The sequence below is a fragment of the Vulpes lagopus genome, chromosome 23, assembly GCF_018345385.1.
Source record: "Vulpes lagopus strain Blue_001 chromosome 23, ASM1834538v1, whole genome shotgun sequence".
NCBI lineage: Eukaryota > Metazoa > Chordata > Mammalia > Carnivora > Canidae > Vulpes > Vulpes lagopus.
This window is the reverse complement of record NC_054846.1, coordinates 37,629,937-37,653,989: the sequence shown is the minus strand read 5'-3', so window position 1 is coordinate 37,653,989 and position 24,053 is coordinate 37,629,937. Positions and strand designations below refer to the sequence as shown.

The 24,053-nt window shown below is 33.5% G+C and overlaps 1 protein-coding gene across 1 annotated transcript in view; it reads left to right on the top strand.

Annotated features, from left to right (window-relative positions):
- LRRIQ1 (leucine rich repeats and IQ motif containing 1) overlaps positions 1-24,053 on the top strand; it is a 197,397-nt gene that overhangs the window by 10,682 nt on the left and 162,662 nt on the right. The window contains exons 6-9 of the mRNA XM_041738854.1: positions 3,048-3,122; positions 4,416-6,035; positions 13,138-13,290; positions 15,296-15,446. Of these exons, the coding sequence (XP_041594788.1) occupies positions 3,048-3,122; positions 4,416-6,035; positions 13,138-13,290; positions 15,296-15,446 (1,999 nt within the window). The remainder of the gene's footprint in view (positions 1-3,047; positions 3,123-4,415; positions 6,036-13,137; positions 13,291-15,295; positions 15,447-24,053) is intronic.

Sequence of the window (24,053 nt, the reverse complement as noted above, 5' to 3'; positions counted from 1 at the left end):
GCTATTGATTAGTAGTGGTGTTTTCAGGCTAAGAAAACATCTGACTTTTAAATTCTGTTCACCTAAACTACCATTTTTAATTGCTTTAAAACAAACAAACAAACAAAAACATGGACTACCTCAATGGCAAAGCATTCAGCTATGTGCTTAGATGACAAAAGAGATCCAATACCTGGGCCTCACCTTCAAAGAATTCTTAGTTTCTGAACTAGTAATTTGTGCTTTATCATAAAATTATAGTTTAAAATACTTTAAGATTTCATTAAATGTATGCTTTGTCATGCCTTAGGGCTGAAAACGTTACCAATGGGATCATGCCATAACTTTATAAAGACGGATTGTAAATTTGTAATTTACTTACTTTTAATAGTTCTTTTCTGTGTCCTTTGTTAGCTTCCTGTTCCATTCTCCCAAATAGCTATTGTAAATTTCTTTCCTAAAGAGTTCTACCTAAGTTCTCCCTCCTCATTATTGGCAAGTGATCACATAACATTTTTGCATCAATTGCGAACTTCTTCTTAATCCTCTTATCTAGTTTGCACCAACCTCTGTATTCACTTCGCTTTTTTTTTTCTTGTCCTTGTTCCACACTCAGTAGGAAAGGTTTCTTCTGCTAAAGGTTAGCTTTCCCCATTCTGCTCCACATTCTATTATTTTTCAGTTTACCCCTACTTTTTTGTTTGTTTTAGTTTGTATGCTGAAACACTCCTGTCAACTTCCTCTTGTTGTTTATAAGCAAATTCAGTTTTCCCATCCTAGAAACAAAACAAAAGAAAAATCATGAGATTACCTTTGTTCAAAGTCTTACTTTAGCTGCTTCTTAGCTCTACTTATCATAGGCCTCCTAAAGGGTAATTTTTGCTACATTTATGTCTTCATCTCTCGTTGAATCCCAAACCTACTAGGTATATATCACCACCATTTGACTAAATGAAACTGCTCTTGACAAAAATAACCAGTGATTTATAAGTTTCCATACTCACATATTCTTTTTCAGTTTTTAGAGTGTCCTCTGTAGCATTTTATGCCAATAAGAATTTGATTGTTAACCATTTCTCTTTTCCTTGACTTCTCTGTGAATACACCACCTTGATTCTCTGCTTATATGTTTGGCAGTTCCTCCTTTATATCCATTCTAGCCTTCTCTGTCTCTGTCTCTCTCTCTCTTCTTAAATATGGTACTATTAAGGATTTCTTCCTTTGTCCTTTTTGTCCTTCATATACTTTCTCGATAATAGTTACAACCATAGCCGTTCAGAAACAAATCTATATTTTTTTTAAGTATTACTATCTTATGTTTTAATGTTCAGATCTCATACATGAAACATAATTTAATTCATGTCTTCAGTTAAAATCAAGATGTCCTGTGTATGATTTAGATAATTTAAAAGATTAATAGATATAATTACTTTTATGGCATATATTACAAACAGAAGAGACTACATAGTTCATATTTGTGAAGTACATCTATTTATTTGTTTTTCCATGATGTTATGTTACTTTGATGTTAAAGAGGGTATTTGATATGTCAACTTCTATAGCTGTATTTCATCTGTGGACAAAAGGACACTTCTATATGAAGAATTATTATCTTAGAGCTTTGAAATATTTATTTTACCAGTTAATGTTTTCATTTGCTACCCTTCATATATGAAGATGACAGCACAGATCCAATCAGTAGTATGACCTGTATGCTCTTGATTGGTTATTTTCTAATAGTGGTGCCCATTGTGAATATAGAGTTCCCAGATTCCCTGTTTAGTCCAAACTTTCTCTTTACAAATCTATATTTATAACAAAAAAATGAACTACATAACTCTCCTATAGGTACTTGACACTCAGAAATTAATGTGTCTAGAACTGAGGGCATTGTCTTTCTAAATTGTGCTTCTCCTTTGGTACTTGTTATTTTGATGAGCTACACTAGAAAGGTAGAAAGATAAGGACCATCTTCAGCTCTTCCCTCTAATAGTTATATTATCCATCTTCTCATCCACTCACCTGTTTACTGTTATTCTGTAGTTTAGCATGTCCTAGCTTGGCTTACTCACTAAAGTCTCTAGTTGATCTCTCTACTTTTGGTCTTGTATTCCACAAACTCACTCACCATAGTGCTGTCAGAAGGATTTATTTCTCTGCTTAATTCTCATCCTATAAGATTATGTCCAAAGAAATATTCCCATTTCCTTTATTTCAGACAGTTGGCCATTTGTAGCAATTTCAGGTTGACATTGTCTTTGTATCTGTTCTCAGGCCACTCTATCTACAGAAAGCCCTCCTTGATTCTTACATGGGCTTGTCTAATACCTACCTCATTGATCTCTTTAGTGACTCCTTGGCTTTCTGTCTTTAACTTTAATGTAGGCTTTTAATTTTCCTAAAAACAGAGCTACAATCATTTTCCTAGTTGAAAACATTTAATAAATGCCTTCAATACAATCTTCTATGTGCAGCTTTTCATGATCTTCTAGTTATAGCACCTTTTCTACTGTGATCCTTGATAGTCTTCTCTTGTGATAAATTTACCCTGCTAAATTTGAGGTAATATGCAAACTTGCAATAGAGTTCCCATATGAAAGGTAAAATTTTAGAGGAAAAGATCTTGTTTATTCTGCAGATCCTTCACAAAATAGATACTAATCAAGAAAATCACTATCCACTGAAATGTTGGATTATGTGAGTTAAATTGGGATGGTGTGGAAAGAAAAATTGTAATGCAAAACTCATCTTGCAAATATTATTTGTAATTTTTGCATTGCCAACAGCATATCTAGCCAATGCATTTTATTATGTGAATAAACATTCTCAAATAACATTCCCAGGTTGCAAACATCTTTATGTGCTCAAAATGGGAACACTAGATATCATTTATGTGATACTTTATATTGAGATTAAAGTTGTTATCCCAGTACTAAAAACAGAGAATCATTGGGTGAGTTATTAACTTTAAATATGTTTTTACAAATATAGGTTGTAAGAATTGAATATAATGAACATAATGTTATTTGATATTTGAATATAATAACTTAATATTACCATATGTTCAGCAAGAACAGGAGAAGATGAATGATGAACTCATTAAAGAAGAGAAAATATGGAAAGAGAAATTTAAACAACATGAGGTATCTATTTCTTGTTCTTGATCATCACAATAATCATTCTTTTTTGAAATAAATTATTATACTTGAAATGGACATTTTTTAAAAGATTTTATTTATTCATGAGAGACAGAGAATGGCAGAGACAGGTAGAGGGAGAAATAGACTCCCTGTGTGGAGCCTGATGCAGGACTCGATCCCAGGACCTCCGGATTATAACCTGAGCCAAAGGCAGATGCTCAACCACTGAGCCACCCAGTTGCCTCTGAAATGGACATTTTAAAATAATATTGCCTACCTTATATAGGATTTAATTTATTAAAGCTTTAAAAATTATCATCAGAAATTCTCTTTGAAATATAATGTCCTAAAATTAAAATAAACTGGTTTAGTGAGTGAATATGCTTATATAAAATTATAATTCTATAGTTTTTTAAGATTTTCCTCAAATACTTGCTGAATTTTATTTTATTTTTTCTTGATGAATTTTATTGATCTGTTTACTTTTATTTTAGGACTCTAGTGATAATGATATTTTTCTCACCTAACTCCAAATGATCTAATTTAATGCAATATATGCTTATCAGCTCTCTTAATACTTGAGAAAGGATAAAATGTGTGACTAGGCTAGTTCTTCATATTGCTCATATGTATGTTTTACCTTGCCTTCATGGTATCATAAATCTCACCAAGTCTATTGCTTTTGCAGTCTCTGTGCTGGCTCTGGGAGTCTCCTTTATCAGAACTCCTATCTCAGAAAGTTTGAAGTCCTTTTCTCCTACACAAATTTTGGCTTGTGGTTTCTCTTGCTTTTTCTCTATCTTAAAGGAATTCCTCAATTTACATCTGAGTGGCTTATTATAGCTATAATATTAGAATATCAACTTACTAACATGATCAAAACTCTCAAATATTTTAAAAGATTAATATACTTTAAAAGAAATAGCTTTACTTCTTTGAAGTGAATTTTATAGTAACTTCATCTTGATTCAATTTTATTACTTGTTTTTAGCCTATATTTTAGATGTTATTGTAATAATATCTTTATGTTGACTATTTATCTTACTTTAGGAGTTTGTTTGTTTATTTTAGTATATTTTTTATTGGAGTTCAATTTGCCAACATATAGCATAACACCCAGTGCTCATCCCGTCAAGTGCCCCCCTCAGTGTCCGTCACCCAGTCACCCCAACCCTCCTCCCAACTCCCTTTCCACTACCCCTTGTTCATTTCCCAGAGTTAGGAGTCTCTCATGTTCTGTCTCCCTCACTGATATTTCCTACTCATTTTCTCTCCTTTCCCCTTTACTTACTTTAGGAATTTATTAAAAACTTGCATTTACAAATGGAAGAAGAAAGAACAAGATTTAAAGATCTACAAGAAAAAGAAAAAATGCGCTTATTAAAACTGCAGCATAATGCAGCTGTAACAATCCAAGCTAAATATAAAGCATTTGTGGCCTTCCAAAAATATGCTCCCCTCATAAAAGAACGAATAGAAAGTAAGAAAAGGAAAGCACAAGAGTGGAAAGAAAAGGAAGCAAAAATACGACAGATGGAAGAGGAAAAACGAAAAAGATTGGAGGAGGAACAAAAGATAGAAGAAGAGATAAAAAAGCAGAAGCAGGAGGAAAGGAGGAGGAGAGAAAAAGAATATGAAGAAAAAAAGAACATCATGAGAAGAGAAAAAGAGCAACTGCTAAACAAAGAAAAATTAAGATTAAGAGAAGATGCAAGCAAACAGGCAATAATAAGTAGAGCATTAAAGAAAGGTGAATATAATATCAAAAGTTTAATTGTTGAAGATACATCAAAGAATAAGGATGATATTGCCAAAATGGTAGGGGATGAAAAGTCAAAGAAGTGGGAAGATGTTCGCCCCCGGTTACTTGAAAAATCAGATAAGAGAGAAGATGTAGGTAGGCAGCTTGTATTAAAAGAATCAGTACAAATGCAATCAAAAGATTCTACTACAAACCAGGCAATTTTGGTAGAAATTGAAGTAAAAAATGAGAACTTGGCAAAACAACAATGCTCCGAAAAAATTGTCAAGGAAGAAAGAAAATGTGAAAATATAGACAAAAAAACTGAATTGGAAAACCCAGATCTAAAAGAAAATGTGAAAGAACAGTTTCAGCTGCAGGAATTAAAGTCTCAAGTACAAAAAGGGGCAAATGTGAAACCTGCCATAAATGAGAATATGAGACAAGACACCCACATAGTAATATTAGGATATAATCAAGAAATTAACAAGGTGAAAAACATTGAAGCACAGAAAATAATCAAAGATAGTCAACAGAGTAAGATACAAAAAGAAAAAGAAGAGATATCAGAAGAGAATGGAACGTTATATGAAGAGAATAATATTCCAGTGATTTCAATGAAGCAACAATCACTAAAATTAGAAAATCCTGAAATTATAGGAGAAAAGGTAATACAAGAAAAAGAAATTGACTTAAAATCCAAAGAAACTGAGAAGAACCCAAAAGGCAATACTCTGAATAGTGCTGTGATTTTTAACAGTAGTGATTCCATGATAAATATAGAAGGCAAAATAAACGAGCAAGATTATATTTTAGATAGAAATGCTCTTTGTGAAGACATGGGTAGTTGTAATGCAAAAAACTCCTTAGTTTTTAAAGGAATAAACTCTCTTAAGTCTCAACCTAAAGAAACCTCAAAAGAATGTGATGAAAATAAAGGTGAATGTGAAAGTATTGTGACCTCTTCTTTACCAAAGCCAACACTTCTATCTTCTATTGAAGAAAAGAGGCTAGCTTGGATAAAATCATTTAAACCTTGGTTTGAAATTTTCAAACAAAATCAACAAAAGAAAATTGTTAAAATGAAGAGACCTGTAAAATGCCCAGTCAACATGATGCCTCCTTTGAATACCCTAGAAATTCTTCGATGTGGCTCTTGGAATACTCTACAACAGGTACTTTATAACTTTATAATACTTTTTCATATTTAATTACAATTGGTTCTCTAAAATATAACTTTAAAAATATCAGTAGGGGGCACCTGGGTGTCTCAGTCCCTTTAGTGCTTGCCTTTGGCTCAGGTCATGAACCCAGGATCCGCATCTGGCTCCCTTCTCAGTGGTACCTGCTTCTCCCTCTGTCCCGCCCCCTGCTCGTGCGCTCTCTCTCTCTCTCTCTCTCTCTCAAGTAAATAAAATCTTTAAAAAATTATTCTTTCATAAAAATATCAGTAGAAAAAATATCAGTAGAAGACATATTTTGTATCCAGGAATTTTGTGTCTTAATTGCTGATGAATTATTGCCCCATTTGAGAGGGGATGTATTTAAAAGATCTCCTTGATTAAAATTATTCAAGGTATTTTCTCCCTCAGTGTAGCACTACAAAAAGCTTTGATTTATATCTTGAAGCCATGTTCAAGGGTCCTGTAGCCATTATTAAGCTTCTAAGAGTGGAAAAATCTGGGAATTTAGTGTTGAATTAGAGTAGGAAATTCCTAAATTGACATTCAGTTAATTTGCTATAGTCTTGGGCACAACACCACCTACTGGCACCTTTTGGAATGTAGTGGATTTCTCTGTACCTGACAAGGGCTGTGAAAGAAGGGCTTACCATAGAAGACTCTAGAATTTCTATGTGGAAACATAGTTAGTCATGTGCTATATAAACACAGTGCATATAGGCCTGAAATATGAAATAATAATCACCAACTGCTATGAATCGTTTATGTTTATAAAGCCTATATTTTCAACTAAAATTAAGATAGAAACTAACGGGGATCCCTGGGTGGCGCAGTGGTTTAGCGCCTGCCTTTGGCCCAGGGCGCGATCCTGGAGACCCGGGATCGAATCCCACATCAGGCTCCCGGTGCATGGAGCCTGCTTCTCCCTCTGCCTGTGTCTCTGCCTCTCTCTCTCTCTCTCACTGTGTGCCTATCATAAATAAATAAAAATTAAAAAAAAAAAAAAAAAAAAAAAAAGATAGAAACTAACGGGCGCTGGGTGGCTCAGCCTGTTAAGTGTCTGTCTTGGGTTCAGGTCATGATCTCAGTGTCCTTTTTCATATTTAATTACAATTGGTTCTCTAAAATATAACTTTAAAAATATCAGTAGGAGGCACCTGGGTGTCTCAGTCCCTTTAGTGCTTGCCTTTGGCTCAGGTCATGAACCCAGGGTCCGCATCTGGCTCCCTTCTCAGTGGTACCTGCTTCTCCCTCTGTCCCGCCCCCTGCTCGTGCGCTCTCTCTCTCTCTCTCTCTCTCTCTCTCTCAAGTAAATACAAAAAGGGGCATTGAACCTCCAGTTAGGCTCCCTGTTTGTCCCTCTCCATTTGCCCCTCCCCCGATTCATGCCCTCTCATTCTCTCTCACAAATAAATAAAATCTTAATAAAAAAGAAACTAATACATGTGTAGAAGAACAGGAGAGAATATCTCAAGTAGCATGATACTAGAAAGGACTTATGATTAAAATACATGTATCTGGCTAGGTCCTGAAACTGAAATGTATTCAATAGAATTTATTTAGATTTTTTGATATAGACAGATGCCTAGGAAAAGAAACATTCATGTTAATATATGTGGATTTTTAAATGTATTCACTCAGCAAATATTTATCTGTCCAATATGATTGATCAATATTTGTTGTTGGACTAAAGAGACAGAAAGAAACCTCAGTCCTTGACGTTATGGAGCTGACTTTGATATACAAAAGGCTTTTTTTTTAAGATTTTATTTATTTATTAATGAGAGAGAGAGAGAGAGAGAGAGGCAGAGACACAGGCAGAGGGAGAAGCAGGCTCCATGCAGGGAGCCTGATGTGGGACTCGATCCCAGGTCTCCAGGATCAGGCCCTGGGCTGAAGGCGGCGCTAAACTGCTGAGCCACTGGGGCTGCCCACAAAGTGGCTTTAAACCAATAAATGTACTGATAAATACATTACTACAGATTTTGATAATTGCTGTAAATAAAATTTCAGGGTGTGCTCTAAAAGGATAATAAGATAGTGGGCTTTAAAAAGATCTTGGGGTGTGAAAAAGCAGTCTAAGGAACAAAAACCACTTTGAAGTTCCTCTCTCTCTTTCTTTTTTAAAGGATTTTATTTATTTATTCATGAGAGACACAGAGAAAGAGGCAGAGACACAGGCAGAGGGAGAAGCAGGCTCCTTCCAGTGAGCCTGATGTGGGACTCGATCCCAGGATTCCGGGATCACAACCTGAGCCAAAGGCAGACACTCAACCACTGAGCTACCCAGGCATCTCTGAAGTTCCTTTCTTTCCTAGACAACGTATTTTTCATATCCATCAGATCTGTAGAAGTACATAGAGAGTCTCTCGTTAGCTCTTCTATTAATATTTTCTTTGGCTAGGTTATCTCTGGAATCATTCATTTTTCTACTTCCCTAAGGTGTTGGTGCAGCCTTTCTGAATTGATAACTTTAGCTACTAACTTTTATTTTGGGTAATTTTTCTTATGTATATCTGTTTGAGTTAGGAACGAGTGACAACTTCATGCCTATCGTGTACTTATTTCTAAAGTAAGCTGAAAGTAGAAAAACAGCAGTGCCTTCTCTTTCATCTGCTCTGTTCAATGAGAAGAGCACCAAGGAAGTTAAGATGTGTGCACGTGTCTCCTTGGTGTTTCTTTTCCTATCCACTATGTTCCTTTTGTGAAACTCTTGTGAATATATATAAAGTAAGGATTACTCCTTTTGCTTCTTAGAGCAGGTCTTCTGAAACTGTATTGTGCATACAGATCACCTGGGAATTTGTTAAAATGCTAATTCTGATTCATTGGGTCTGGTAACCAGTCTCGATGTTCTGCTTTTTTTTTTTTTTTTTTTTTTTAAGATTTTACTTTATATAAGAAAGGAGAGAGAGAATGAGAATGAGCAGGGAGAGAGAAGCAGACGTTCTGCTTATTGCAGATCTGATGCAGGGCTCCATGCAGAGCTCCATCCCAGGACCCTGAGATCATGACCTGAGCTGAAGGCAATTGCTTCACCGGCTGAGCCACCCAGGCACACCGATGTTCTGCCTTTTTGCAGGGCCCCTAGACAATGCTGGTGGTGCCCAGCCATGGATTAATAGGATTAGAAATGTAAAGGACATTGTAATTCTCTTGACCACTGCTCAAGCAACAATCTCAAATATTTAATTTTTCTTTGAAGCATCAAGCATACAGTATAAAGTTGAAAAATATTTAGGAATGTGCCTCTAAATGCAGAAGTGTTATAAATGCCCTCTTGTAATGACTCTGGGAGGTGGTTTATGCTGGTGTCTTTATTCGCTACTGCTACTAACCTATGACTCTCTTCTTTGATTTTCTAATCTCTTAGCTTCATATCTTGATCTTGATCTTGATCTTGACCTTGATCACCCACTTGCTATCTTTGGAAAGTCTTTCTAGAGAAGACCTTTAGAAGATGAAAGTTTACTCCTCTAGAATTTCACCCAGTGATGAATTCATTTTGCTTATATTAATCTCTCACTTTCAGCCTTCAGCACATGAAATCGGGCCTGCCTATTTTCTATACTTCTTTACATATTGTTAGGCAATAGCAGTTTTCATGACTTGACTGTGAGGTGGATGAGTGGGAGGATGGATAAATCGATGAATAAGTAAGTCCAACTGAATGTTAATCTTATGTCCATGTGACTGCTAGCTACACAGTTTAGATATAATGTATTAAAAAGGAAATTAATGTAAAATTATTCGAATATAATTCAATAAAGTACTAACAAACTCTATATCAAGTAAGATCAGGGTCCTGATTTTATTTCTGCCATTTACTGGCTGTATGACCTTGGGTGTGGTGCGTGACCTTTCTGAGCCTTCTTTAAACTGGGAAGAGTAGTATCTATTGGATAGGATTGTTGTGTTTTAAAATAACATGTATGAAGAATATAGTCTAGGGCTCCTACTATATATAATAGTTATTGTCAAACTTGGACCTGAAGCAAAGATTATTGATAACTAACATATAGGTTTTTTTTCTAGTTTTAGTGTTCTAATTCATTTCTATTTTTGGTATCTTACTACTAATGATAATGTACTTTAATCATAAAAACAAGTACTAAACTAAAAGGATTTTTTATATGGCTTTATAACATGGCATGAACGATAACATTTTAGCTGTTGATTAACTTTTAGATGGAATGTCGTGTCCCTTATACAAAGCTAACTGTAATAAACTGGTGTTGTAATGGTACATGAGCTACTAGAAGTTAAATTCTGCTTCATTTAATCCAGTAATCATATCTCAGATTCAGTCTCTTTGCACCTGATTTTTAAAATGATATTATTTATTCAGATTAAAGAGATTTAAGTTTTTATCACTGAACAGATGTTCTGCAAAAAAGCAAAACCAAGAAGATTCACTGCTTTCACTATTTCTGTAATTACAGTCTACCATAAGTAGACGTGTTGAATTCTAGAATAATTGAAAGTGAAATCTCTACAATTATATACCTATTTTAGGTCATTTTATGTATCAGGATCTGTCAAGAATTTAGGGGAATGTAGATATTAAGTAGAAAATTGATTTGTTATCTTTTATTAAAATATAATGAGTGAGTCATAAGTTCTGTAGGTAGAACAATTCATTTTCAAGTTATGAGAGCCTGAAAATATTAGTTTTTGAAATATCTTTATATTACTCTTTATTAAGGAAAGAAATCATGAATGCTATATTTTTTTGCCACAGCAAAAAATATTTCATTCATTTATTTCTGAAATACTCAGTGAACAACTGCTATGCTCTAGTTACTCTTTTTCAGGCTGACCATGCAGTGATGAACACCTATGAGTACTAATTCTATATTGACCTTAATATTTGAAGCATAAAGCAGTTTTATTTATATGATTATTGCCATACATGTATCAATAATGATTAATATTAAAATTTATTTTGATCTCATATATTTGGAAAAACCTAGGGTAGGATAAATAATAAATTACCATATCATAAGGAAATTTTAAAAATAATCCATAAAAGGGAGGAGGAAATATTATGAAATGCCTCATATTCAAAAGTAGATATCATCAATGAGGTATCACTCCTATATTATAATTATTTTTTTAAAGATTTTATTTATTTATTCATGAGAGATAGAGAGAGAGAGGCAGAGACACAGGCAGAGGGAGAAGCAGGCTCCATGCAGGGAGCCCAACACGGGACTCGATCCCAGGTCTCCAGGATCACGCCCTGGGCTGAAGGCGGTGCTAAACCGTTGAGCCACCCAGGCTGCCCCCCTATTTTGTAATTAAACTAAACTAGAGAAATTACCACATCATAAAAACTAGAGCCTAACAGTTTACGTAGGTGATTGTAAGCAGCATATGATTACATCAGGCAGGATAACATAAATTAGAAGACAGAGGAATATTTCTTACTATAAAGCTGCAGTTGTGGAGTTTTTGATTTTTAAGTACTTAGTTCTAGTGTGTTCACTTTTTAGTATACAGCTAGCTTCCCAGTTACAGAATTTATAGATTCTCTTTGTGGACAAATAAAATGGGTAAGACACAGTGGTTTTCTCGACACAAATGGATGAATATTTTTCTTTCTGAAAAACCATAAAATATAAATTTTTTTCCATGAATAACTGAGAAATTCCTGACTTAATTATGAAATAAGAAACTTATTCACCTGAAGTTTGAAAAATATTATTAGTATTGCTACTTAAAGCGAGTGGACTTAATCCCTTCTTTATATCTTCATGAACATATGGTCTTCCCATTCACTTACATAAATATGTAAATTTAAAACTTTTGGTTTCATTTAATGCACAGGAAATGTACCATACAAAGAAGAGTTACTGTACTTAAAGCTCTCATACTTTTTCTAGCTTTTTCTGAAGCAATAATGCTTTCAATTTCAGTAGAACAGTTTTTAAATTTCTGTTTTCAGGATGATATATACTAGACTCTTTCTATAAAGCTAATAATATTAAACTTGTTTTTCAGTACGTGAGAAACCTGGCCTTAGGATTTTTGATATGACAATATGAAAGTATTCTTACTATAAAATGATTTAACATATATAGTCATTTCAGTGCATGAACTCAATTATAGTGAAGAACCAACATACTATATTTATTTTTCTGTCATTTTTTTTATGTGAGAGCTCTTGGGTTTAATAAGTAGAGTACTTTCAGTAATCCTGAAAATATTCCTGTTGTCTGACATATTCTTATGCACTGTAAATGTAGTCCTTAGCATACATACCATAAAGTTGAGTACATTCTTTGATACTGAATTTTCTTTAGTTAAAAAACTAAAACCAAAATGATAGAATAATTCTTTAAGGAAAAAGCTTTGTAAAGTATTAAGAAATTAATACTTAAGAGATTATTAAGAAATCTCATAAATGTGTGGTCTTCAAAATGTTTGAAAATACAGAAAAAAATGCCATTCACGCTATGTTGTATCATAGATTCTATTGCCCTGGGTATATTACATTATTCAACAGTAAGGAATAATTCATACCTTTATGATTCAGCAGACATGTAATAGCTATTTTTATTACATGGTTTAATTATTATTGCATGGTCATATTTATTACAGGTTCTATAACTTCTCAAACTTTCTTTGTTTGTGGAAGATAGTTGAGCCATTCTAGTTGAAGCATGGCAGGTTGGACCCAGAATCTATCCCCTGATCTATTGTGGCAGTACCCCTAGGAGATACTGTCAAATACAGATCTTAAACATCTATGTAGTACAGTCTTGAAAATAGTGCCAAAATAATTCACTCAGAAAGTGAATTTAGTGAAAAATCAGGGAGTGAGCTAGTAGATGATATTATTATTGCTTTTATGCACATGACTTTTGAACTTGAATTGGTCATGGATGATTACAATATTTTTCCTTTTTATGTGAGGACAAAGGAGGCCCAGATAGCTTAATTGAAAGTGCATTGTTAACAAATGAGATTTTCAATACATATCATTAGTTTTTTTGAGGAGTATTTAAAAGCAATTTTGCAAAGCTAATATAATATAGTTTATATTTATTATTGTTAGATAATGTTATGTACTCCAATTTTCTGAATATTATAGGTTACAACAGTTACATTTCAAGATTTGCCAGGTTGTAGTCTCTCCACACTAGCAGAGTGTCCAAATCTTCAGTTTCTGTCTCTTCAACGCTGTGGATTAATTTCTTTGCACAGCCTGAGTAACTGTAAAAAACTGAAGCACATTGATGCCCAGGTATGTCCTCTGTTCTCATTATTTATCCTATTATAAAATAGAAAATAGATTTATGTTTATATTTCGGCAATGACAATTTTGAAGAAATATTTACTATAATACCTTGTAACTCAGGTTCTGATATCTAAAGATATCAAGGGTCAAAGAAAATTTGTGAAAACTATCGAGGAAAGATAATTAGGAAAATCACTTATCTGTATTTGCAGATGATATAGCTATTGTGTTTTTTTACTATTTGCTGTATGACAAATGACATTACTTAATAAATTAAAACAACTACTATTTTATTTGCTCATGGTTCTGTGGGCTGGCTGTGAACTGAGGCCAGGCTTGTCTGGGTGTTCTGCTTCATGTTTTGTTGACGGGGTCTCTTGTGTAATTTGAAGCAGGGGCTAGAATGTCCAAAATGCCTTTCTTATTTGTCTGGTGCCTTGGGAGTTTGGGATTTCAATCTCTCTTTCTCTCCGTGTGTGTGTGTGTGTGTGTGTGTGTGTGTGTGTGTGTGTGTTTTCCATTTGGGGGCTTCTCTAGAGTGGCCCAATCCCAAGAGTGAGCATTCTAAAAAGACAAGCTCCAGTATGCAAGAGTTTATTAAGCATCTGCTGACACCATGCTAGCTATTATTCATTCTATTGGCCAAGCCTGAATTTCTGTGAGAGGGGACTGAGCGGATGTGTGAATATTGGGTTGTGAGGTTTATTGGGTCCTATCCAAGTAACAATCTACCATAGTCTACCCCCTGGCCCCTAGAAGTCACATCCTTCCCACATTCAAAATACATTCATGTCCCAGAGATCCCAGAGTTTCATCATCTTGTGGCATCAAGCTTAGACTTAACGCGCCAAGTTTTCTCATCTAAATCAGATCCAAGTAGAGATGATCTGCTCAGATAGAGTTCTTTCAACCCACAGATCTGTGAGATAAAATGAAAAGTTATCTCCTCTCTTCCTGTCCCCTCGCCCCCCACACACACACTGATATATAGTGGTGAGATAGCCTTGATTAATTACAATAGCTATTCTCATTCAAAATGAAAGAAAACAAGAAGCCCATAGCATCCCTATTCCATAGCTGAGCACATATCATCATTTCCTTAATAAGGGCTCAGTTCTGCTCCATGAAAATGGTTTTCTATGACTCTTGGTTCTGCCCACTGGGGTTTTGACATTCTCAAGGCATACTTCTTTTTTCCATAAGCAGTGCTATTTGCAGCTGAGAATTTTTCTGAGCCTGTTTCTTTCCCATAGAAGATGGAGTGGGGTGGGAGTGGGGGGCTAAAAGCTTCTTTTCACTTGACTTATATTCTTTTCAGTTCACACAGTGTTTCCATGAGCATGATTTTCTTTTAAAACTTTGTGCATTTCTTACGCTTCTTAGTAGGTTCCTTCCATTAGACAAAGGCTATACTTATAAATATTTTTGAGAGCAAATCTGTGGGACTACACACTTAAGATTCTTAAAAGCCCATTTATTTTTCTCAGGTCTTAAAAAATAAAATAGTTGTTATATCCTACACACATGATCTTGACACTGAATCCAATATTATGTATTGCAAAGATGTGTATGTGTAGGACAAGTGTAAACCTATTCATGAGATAACATATCTAATCCCCAGTATTGGTGTTCTTTGGAGAGGAAGGGAGCAAAAGGGACTGAGGAGGGGAAGTAGGATTTCAGCTTTTTCAGCGTTTTTTCTTTAACAGTTTTAAAAGAACTATGACCTCATGTTCATTTTTGTTCATTTAGATTGTTTGAAATATTTTATAACATGATCCTCTGTATTTTCTGTATTCAAAAGATTAAGAAATATTTAATCAGTTGGTTATTTATTAGGTTACTTAATATTTTCATCTAGATAGTATAACACTCTGCCTTTTTGTCTTAAAAGTTAGACATTGGGTTATTTACTTGGAGATCATATTTATCCTTCCTCTTTTTTGTAAGCTTTCATGTTCCATTAATAAGCCATTGAAATAAAGCTACTTACATTTGTTTTTTGTTTTAGGAAAACCGTATTGAGACTATCAGTTGTGAAAATTTGGAAAATCTCTGTGTTGTTCTTCTTAATAAAAATCAACTGACTTCTTTTCATGGTTTCGATGGCTGCACTAATATCCAAAATCTTGAACTCTCACATAATAAAATCACTCGAATTGGTAAGAACTAGGGAATTTGAATATATTGACAATTATTTTTCATTATTACATCTTGTTTCATTTATTCCTTTTCAAGAATATGCTGCCATTACTAATTTGCTTATTTTATTTATGCCATGCTTATTTAAGCTTTTATCCAAATGCATGAAGGAAATGGGATTATTTTTAATATATAAAGGAAATACGCTTCTACCACTGGCAAATGGCCAGTTATCAGTGGCTTCTTAAATTAGTATAATCATTTACCTATTCCTTTTTTTCTAACAAGTAGTGATTTGAGCTCTACTGGGGAATATAATACCCTCGTTTGATGCCATCATATTTTTATGGATCCTAGACTTTCTGTACTTAGCAGCTGTCATAACTGTTTCCTAAAAATCCCTGTCATTACTCCTTTCCTTGCCTATGTACACTGCTTGTATTAACCTTTCCTTTTTTAGATAAAGCAACCACCACATGAAAGAAAGAATTCATCGGTTTGAATCTACTTAATCTTTACCATCTCTCCATTTGTACATCTATATCCCTATTTATCTATATCTGTTTCCACCCTCATCTTTATAATCCGTATAATTCAGCAGTGAAAAAGTCTTTTCTTATTTAGGACCATTCCTTTCATTTTCTATAAACATAATTGTCAGTTTTGTGACTATTTTTATACTGATATTTTATTCTATCATTTATCAGCTGTCTTATGTCAAACACTTTCTACTTCTACCATTGTCCCATCTCTTTTACCCTTTGCTGTCAAATTTTGTGAAAGTGTTCTGTTCATGCTTTCACGTTTTACTATCCAATTTTCCTTTTCTTCCTCCTGAAACTCCAACTTACTTTTATATTGTTAGTAGTGTGATTATTCTAAAATAAAAATTTCATATTTTTTACTACCTGGCTTAAAGCTCTCTGTTATTTTTTATTTACACTTGTGAGATTCTCAAGGGAATTGATAGGGGCTTAAATAAATGGCTAATGAATAATCAAGGATTGCTTAAAAAACTAGATAAAAATCAGGAACTAGATAAAAATCTTACTCTGGTACAATACTAATAGTTTAAATCTTTGGATCCCTAAAAGGCACTATCCGTACCACCTCCTACATCCCAAAATCATTAGGAAATAAGGTCTAGAGTGAAATTTCAGGAAGTGGGATGGGAGGAAATGCAGTAGTGGAAGTAAGTTCATTTTTCCCATTTGATTGAATTTTATTTTTGGTATGTAAAACAGATATATGTTTCAAAACCGAACTGCATTGAAAAGGGCATTACTCAAAGAGATTGATCTTTCATCCCTGCCCTTATCACTTTGTTCTCTGATATACTTTTCTTTTTTTTAAAGATTTATTTATTGATGAGAGGCACAGAGAGAGAGGCAGAGACATAAGCAGAGGGAGAAGTGGGCTTCATGCAGGAAGCCCAATGTGGGACTCGATCCTGGGACTCCAGGATCACGCTCTGAGCCAAAGGCAGACGCTCAACCGCTGAGCCACCCAGGCGCCCGTATTTTATTTTTTCTTCTATTTAAATTTGAATAGCTGACATATAGTACATCATTCATTTTAGATGTAGTGTTCAATGATTTATCAGTTGCATATAACACCCAGTGCTCAACACATCACATGCCCTCCTCAATCTGATGTACTTTTTATTTTATTTTATTTTTTAAAGATTTTATTTACTTATTCATGAGAGACAGAGAGAGAGACAGGAAGAGACACAGGCAGAGGGAAGAGCAGGCTCCATGCAGGGAGCCCGACAGGGGACTCGATACCAGGACTCCAGGACCACACTCTGGGCTGAAGGTGGCGCTAAACCGCTGAGCCACCGGGGCTGCCTTACTTTTATATATATAGGTGTTTTTGTATATATGCACACGTAACATCTATATGTGTATATAATAATATGTGTATCCCTTATGTGTATGCATGTACATAGAAATAAACACATATGGGCAGCCCTGGTGGCGCAGCGGTTTAGCGCCGCCTGCAGCCCAGGGCGTGATCTGGAGACCCTGGATCGAGTCCCACGTCAGGCGCTCTGCGTGGAGCCTGCTTCTCCCTCTGCCTGTGTCTCTCCCTCTCTCTCTCTCTCTCTCTCTCTCTCTCTGCATCTCTATGAATAAATAAAATCTTTAAAAAAATATTATTAAAAAAAAGAAATAAACACGTATATACTAGTATATATGTATATATACTAATCCTTTCAAAAATATAGAATATTTTAAGTACCGTCCTTTATCTTGCTTTTTTTTTCACTTAACATGATATGGAGTTCAGAGAATTCGTTTCCCATGGTTTCATAGTCTTCAGTTTTGTGGATGGACCAGGTTTTATTCCACTGGTTCCTGGTTGATGGACATTGGGTGGTTCCCAGTCTTCCACATTTGCTATAATAACTACTCTGATACTTACATTTTCCATACTTTATCAGTTATATCTTTAGATTAATTTTCTGCAATATATATTGCCAGCATGAAGGACATCTGTAATTTAGGAAGATAGTGCCAGGAACATTTTATGGGCTATACCATTTTGCACTCCTACCACTAATACACGTTAATCCTAGTTTCTTCCACTTATCTTTTCTTGTTTTGTTCTTTTCTATTTCTGAGTTAAATATTTTAATTCAGTTATTCTTTATTCCGTGACATGAATACTTAAGTCTATGAATTTTTCTGTGAGCACTGCTTGTATTTCTGTATTTTTGTCAGTTCTACAATTTTATGACGTATTTTGCCTTGTAGCTAAGATTTAAAATTTCTGTATGGTAAGACCATTTTGTGTTGTTGTTCTTATTCTTTTTAGTTTATTGCATTATAATGAGAGAATTACCTGTGTGCCGTTTCTGCTTTTGGCAACTTATTGAGATTTTCTAATATGTGGTCAATTTTCAGGAATGTTTCATGTGTACTTGAAAAGAGGTCATTGTGTTTTTAATTGGAATATAGAGTATTTATTTATTTATTTATTTATTTATTTATTTATTTATTTTAGAGTTTTTATTTTTATCTTTATGATCTACCTTAGGGATCATTTGTTTTAGATCTATATTTACTTGACCTACCATAGACTTGAGCTGAGCTAGTACAAATTTGTTTATGATTAATCAGCCTATTTCTTTTTGTATATCCTTTTGTTTCCATTTTTGAGTGTTGCTCCATGCTGTTTTGTAGATATTCTTAGCTGTGTTATCTTTATTGTGAATTTTAGCCTTGAAATGTATGGTTCTTTGTCTCTTTACCATTCTGAGACTAAATCCTACCTTGTCTGACAGCATTTTCTTTTTGTTTGTATTTGCCTATGTAGCCATTTAAAAAATTGACACTTTAGAAACACTTGGTTTTAGGCATGTACTTGTATACAGCATAGACTTGGGTTTTATTATTTGATCCAATTTTAAATGTTTTTGTTTCATATAGAGCATGGCCATTTGTATTTGTAATTCAACTTTCATTCTTGCTGTTAGTACTGTCATACCACTTGGGATGATGCTTTCACTTTCTGGAAAGAGGCCTTGTTGATAATACATGGGTTCTTCTATCACTGGAGCATCTCCATTTATTACTTACCCATCCAGTTTGTGTAGGATTCCCTCTGTACCAGTAGCCTGGATTGTGTTGGTCATGGATAGTTATTACCCTATTTAGAAAAAATTCAACTTGTAATTTCTTCATCTCTTATTTACACTGGAAGGATAGATTGGGGTATTTTTATTTATTTGTTGCTCCTTATGAATTTCTAAAGGAGATATGAGGAGAGTTGGATCAAGGCAGTTACTGTCATCTCTGATCTTTTTTTAATATGGGAAAAATATAGTTGTTTACACAAAGCAAGCTTTTACAGACATTTCAAGGCACACTTTTGAAAATATAATGTATAATATTCTTTAATGTGTTTATTTGCCTGTGTGTCTGTGCTGCTTGCTTTTGGGACTACTCATATTTTCTCCCATATGGAAATAGTGATACTTTTGATACAACTTTTTATCTTAAATTTTTAGTTTAAAAAACACAGAAATAATTTTGTTGTTGTTGGAATGAAGGCAAGTGCATTGATAATGTATGTTGCTATATTGGCATACACTGAGGCAAGCTTTAAAAAAAAGAAAAAGGCTGTTTGTAAGAAGAAATGCTTTAACTCCCATTCACTTCATTTTCATTGCCAGCAGGGCTGTATGGGATTTCTTGTAACCAGTGGATTTCCTGGGATAGGATATCTGCAAGATTTATGTGGAAACTGCCATAGTATTAATTGATGTGCTTGAGGTATCTTTATGTAGTACAGAGCAAACAAGGTAAAAGACATCTTTGCTGTCTGTTGGGTACAATGAAAACACTGTATTTATTGAGTGTGAGAAGAGTATACATGAAAAAGTAGATTTTCTGAAGACCGTTTGGAGTCTGTTTTTCATCTTCAGGAACTACTTACAGAGATTCTGGTTGAGCTTAGGGGAAAGCATAGATTTTGTCTTTCAATGATGTATTGATGCTAAGAACTCTTATGAAGGGGCACAAAGATATATTTGTGTTTATAAGTTAATAGGTTACTATTCCATGCTACAATATTTCTTAAGGAGGTGAAATAAAATTGGAAGCCATACCATGTATTATACGTTTGTAGTTTCAAGTTAAATTTGTTCCTAATTCTTATTAAGCTGTAGTTATTACAGTAGTTAAATGTGTAAGGTTAGCTTTAATTACTTTTTTATTAGAAAACACTAATGTGCATTTTTCTTTGAATTTCATTACGTGTAAGTGAATGAGAATAAGAACTGTATCAATCTGTTTAAGGCAATTCATTTGAAATTATTTATGCTAAGTGCTTTCCATTCTAATGAAACTGCTTACAGAAATAGAAACAATGTAAAGTATACTTTTTAAAAATAACAGCTTAAAATGTAATTCTATAAATTGAAAGTTATAAAGTTAATAATGTATTTTTGTTATTGCCATTAATGTTTAAACATATTGTGAGCTGTGGCTAGTGTAAAGACTACCATATGATATTTTAATGTTATTTTCTATAATTTGTTCTATTTGGGTAGCAAGTTTTTGATTATAGAATACTTTGATTTGATCTGGAGCTATTCTTGAATATTTTGAATGTCAAAATAATTGTTTAAATTTATTAAGCTCACTTTAATTGACAATTTTAAATATGGATTTATTTTAATCAGACAACAGATTTTATTATGCTTTTTATTAATCTAAAATGTTTTGTTTTGTTTTTTCCCCTGGAAGTTGATTTTTTTTCCTGTACTATCTTTTGTAACTCGATTTAATTTTGGTGATTTCCAGTTTAACTTTTAAGGTCATGATATCATTATGATATTTCTTGCTTTTTTTGCTTGAAATTTCCCATAAATAAGCCTCAGGTAAAATTGGTAAAACATTTTGTTTTCCAGAATATGGAAAAACATTCCTTGAATAGATGTTGAATATCTGTGGGAAATTTTTCATATTTTGAGGTTGTATTTTTGACTTAGTTTTTAAATGAATAGCCAAAGCAAATGAAAAATAGGTGATTTATAATTTATAAGCTAGTTTTCTTTGTTTCTTCCATTTTTATGTTGGACTTCATTGATTTTTCTAAGGGAAATATTCTGAAAATAAATTAATTTGAAAAAATTCATGCCATATGACAAAGTTGTTTTATAAATTTTATTTACAGAAAAAATGCAACTTAATATAATAAATATAGTAATAGATAACTTCTTTAAACATTTTTATGTGCTTTATACATTTAACTCATTTGCTTTCTATATAAATGCTAGGAGTTAGTTACTGTTAATTTTTACCCTCCTCAGGTAATAGTTGAGGCACAGAAAGGTTAAGTATATTATCTGAGATCACACAGTTAGTAAATGATAAAGTCAGCATTTGAAACTCAGCAGTCTATCCATAGTATCTAATTTTTTAATTGCCTCATTCCACTTCCTCTCTAATAAATATGTATTTAACATTTAAGATTATTAGTATTTTATTAGAGTATATTAATACTATGTTGAGAATGTAATGATTTTAAGGTTTATTGATTAATACATTTCTTAATGAGAAAATTTCTTGGGCACCTTCTATGTGTAAGCCCTTCCTAGGCACTAGAACATGGTACTAGAATATTGCTGAGGATGCAGCAATAAGCAAAACAAAGGAGTATCCTGACTTTCACCAAGATTATCTAGATTATTACACAGAAATAAAATGGAATAAATTGTATTTCATTTATTGAATATTGAGTAAAAATGAAAATAAATGTGATGTTAATGTGTAAGAGCAAATAATTATCTTTGTTTTCTCATTTTTGAAGCTTCTATCTCTGCTGTGTGAAGAAAACTTTAATCTGGAAAAACATGTTTCTTTAATGCCAGGAATTAATTTGTTAATAAATAAATTTCAAGTGACACATTCCTAGGAAATATCATTGTAAATAGAAGTATTAGAAGACTTTTTTTCTCCTGATGCTTTATTTTCAGATAATACTGCTTTCTGGAAAAGTGACACTAATATTATAAGTATGAAAGATATTGAAATAATGCCACATTTTCATATCAGCTTGATTACTGTCTTGGCTTCTAGGAGAAATGTTCCTGGTTAATTCTTGTTGCTCAATGTTGTCTTTGCAACATTAGAAAAAAATAATGAAGTAATGTAAAATAAAGCTCTGGATTATTTTCCTTGTAGAAATGCTTTTCACTATTGTATACTTGGTGAATTTCTTGTATTCCACTAGGTGGTGCTGGTTTACTCTTTAGTTTTGATATGCAACAATGCCCAGTACAAAGCTAAAAGGGATTTTACAAATCTGCTAATTTAGGCTTCTTAAGTTTACAGATGAAAAAATAGACCCACGTAATTTTCATCAAACTCCTACCAGAGGTGGGGCTAGAATCCAATTCTTCTCACTCCTGTTTCCACACAATATGTATGATCTGAAGAACTTTTGCCTTGAAATTAAAAATCTTGAGTGCAACTCAGCATATTTGTATGTAACTGTCAAACATAGCAATCATTGAGCAGCTAAAGGAAGTAGACGTTTACCAAACACTTATTGAGTGAAAACCTCCAGCCTAATTTAACATCTTTAGTTTTGCTCTTCCTTATAGGAGAAATTTTCTCCCCCTGTGGCAGGAATGTTTTATTAGACCATTGGCTCATTTCTGTGGGAGGAATTCTTTGAAATAGATATTTGTAGCAAGTATAGCCAAATGCTAATTTTGCCATGGGCAAGGGCCCTTTGACGGATAAACACACTTGGCTTCAGTTCTATTTTGTGGGATGTTGGAAACTTTTAAAGAGTTAATAAAAAATATATTGAAGCAGTGGACTCAAGAATATTTAAGTGATACTTTATATTTGTTATATTTACATCATTTGCAAGAAACTCTTAAATATTTTTGTGGCTACTGTTTTGTTTTGTTTGGGATGGAGAGTGGATGAAACAGAAATGTTGACTGGGAGAGAATCATTTTCTTTGAATTGTTGAGAAAGTAATGGTATTCTAAGGTAAGACTTGCTCTAAGTTTATTTCGCTGTTACTATCCTTCATTTGATAGTAAAGAATTTGTAATATTAAAAGAGGAAGGGTGGCAACTTCTCTAACTTCCTTTCCATCTAGATTCCCTCTTTTGAGCCAAATGCATTGCCTGGATCAAATTACCTGCTTAATCAATTGTATATAGAGTTTTCAAAAGTGTGTATTAATATCCTATTTCTTCTTCAACGTTTAGCTCAAACAATCTCTTTGAAGCCTGATTTGGTCACAACAGTTGAGAGTTTTTAAACTACTTTTCATTGAAGATAATTGTTAGGAAACAATAGTAGTTATCATTTTTAGTGCCCAATATGTGACAGTGTTGTACAAGCTATTGTAAAAGATTGTTTTAAATCCTCCCAGTAACACAAAAACACCTTCACTCCACAAATAAAGGAACAAAGGCTCAGAGAAGTTAAGCAACTTGTTTATATTCACACAGCCAGTTTTGGAATAGGCCTGAAATTCATGGACTGCCTGCCTCAGAGTCTATTCATTTTTTATGATGCTGTACTGCCTGCAATCAACATGCTCTACTGACAGTGTTATTAGCATAGTCATAGAGAAAAGGCTATATACATGATTCCCATGATGATTGCAGGTTGTAGATCTTTGTTCTTAGAGCCTATTTTTTTGTTTTAACTGTTCTTGAGGCCATGATATTTGTTTTATATAAATTTATAATTGTTATACATTTCTTTTAAATTGACCAATTTTATCACTTTTAGATGTCCCTTTTCATCTGTAGTAAAGCTTTCTCCCTTTGTCTCTGTGTCTGATATACCAAACTAGCTTTCTTTCAGACACCAGAGGCTTTTATGCTTGTAAAAATTATTGGGTACCCGCCTCAAACAACTTTCATTTATGCAGGTTATATCTATCAGTGTTTACTATAAAGAAAAAAATAGAGAAGATTTTTGTTTTTATTTATTAATTCATTCAGAGCTTAAGAAAATAAAGCTTTTCTATTAATAGCAGTTTTATAAATAATAAATGTAGTTTTTAACCAAAAGTTATGGTGAGAAGAGGGTTATTGTTACACATATTTGCAAATCTCTTTAATGTCTAGCTTAACACAAGAC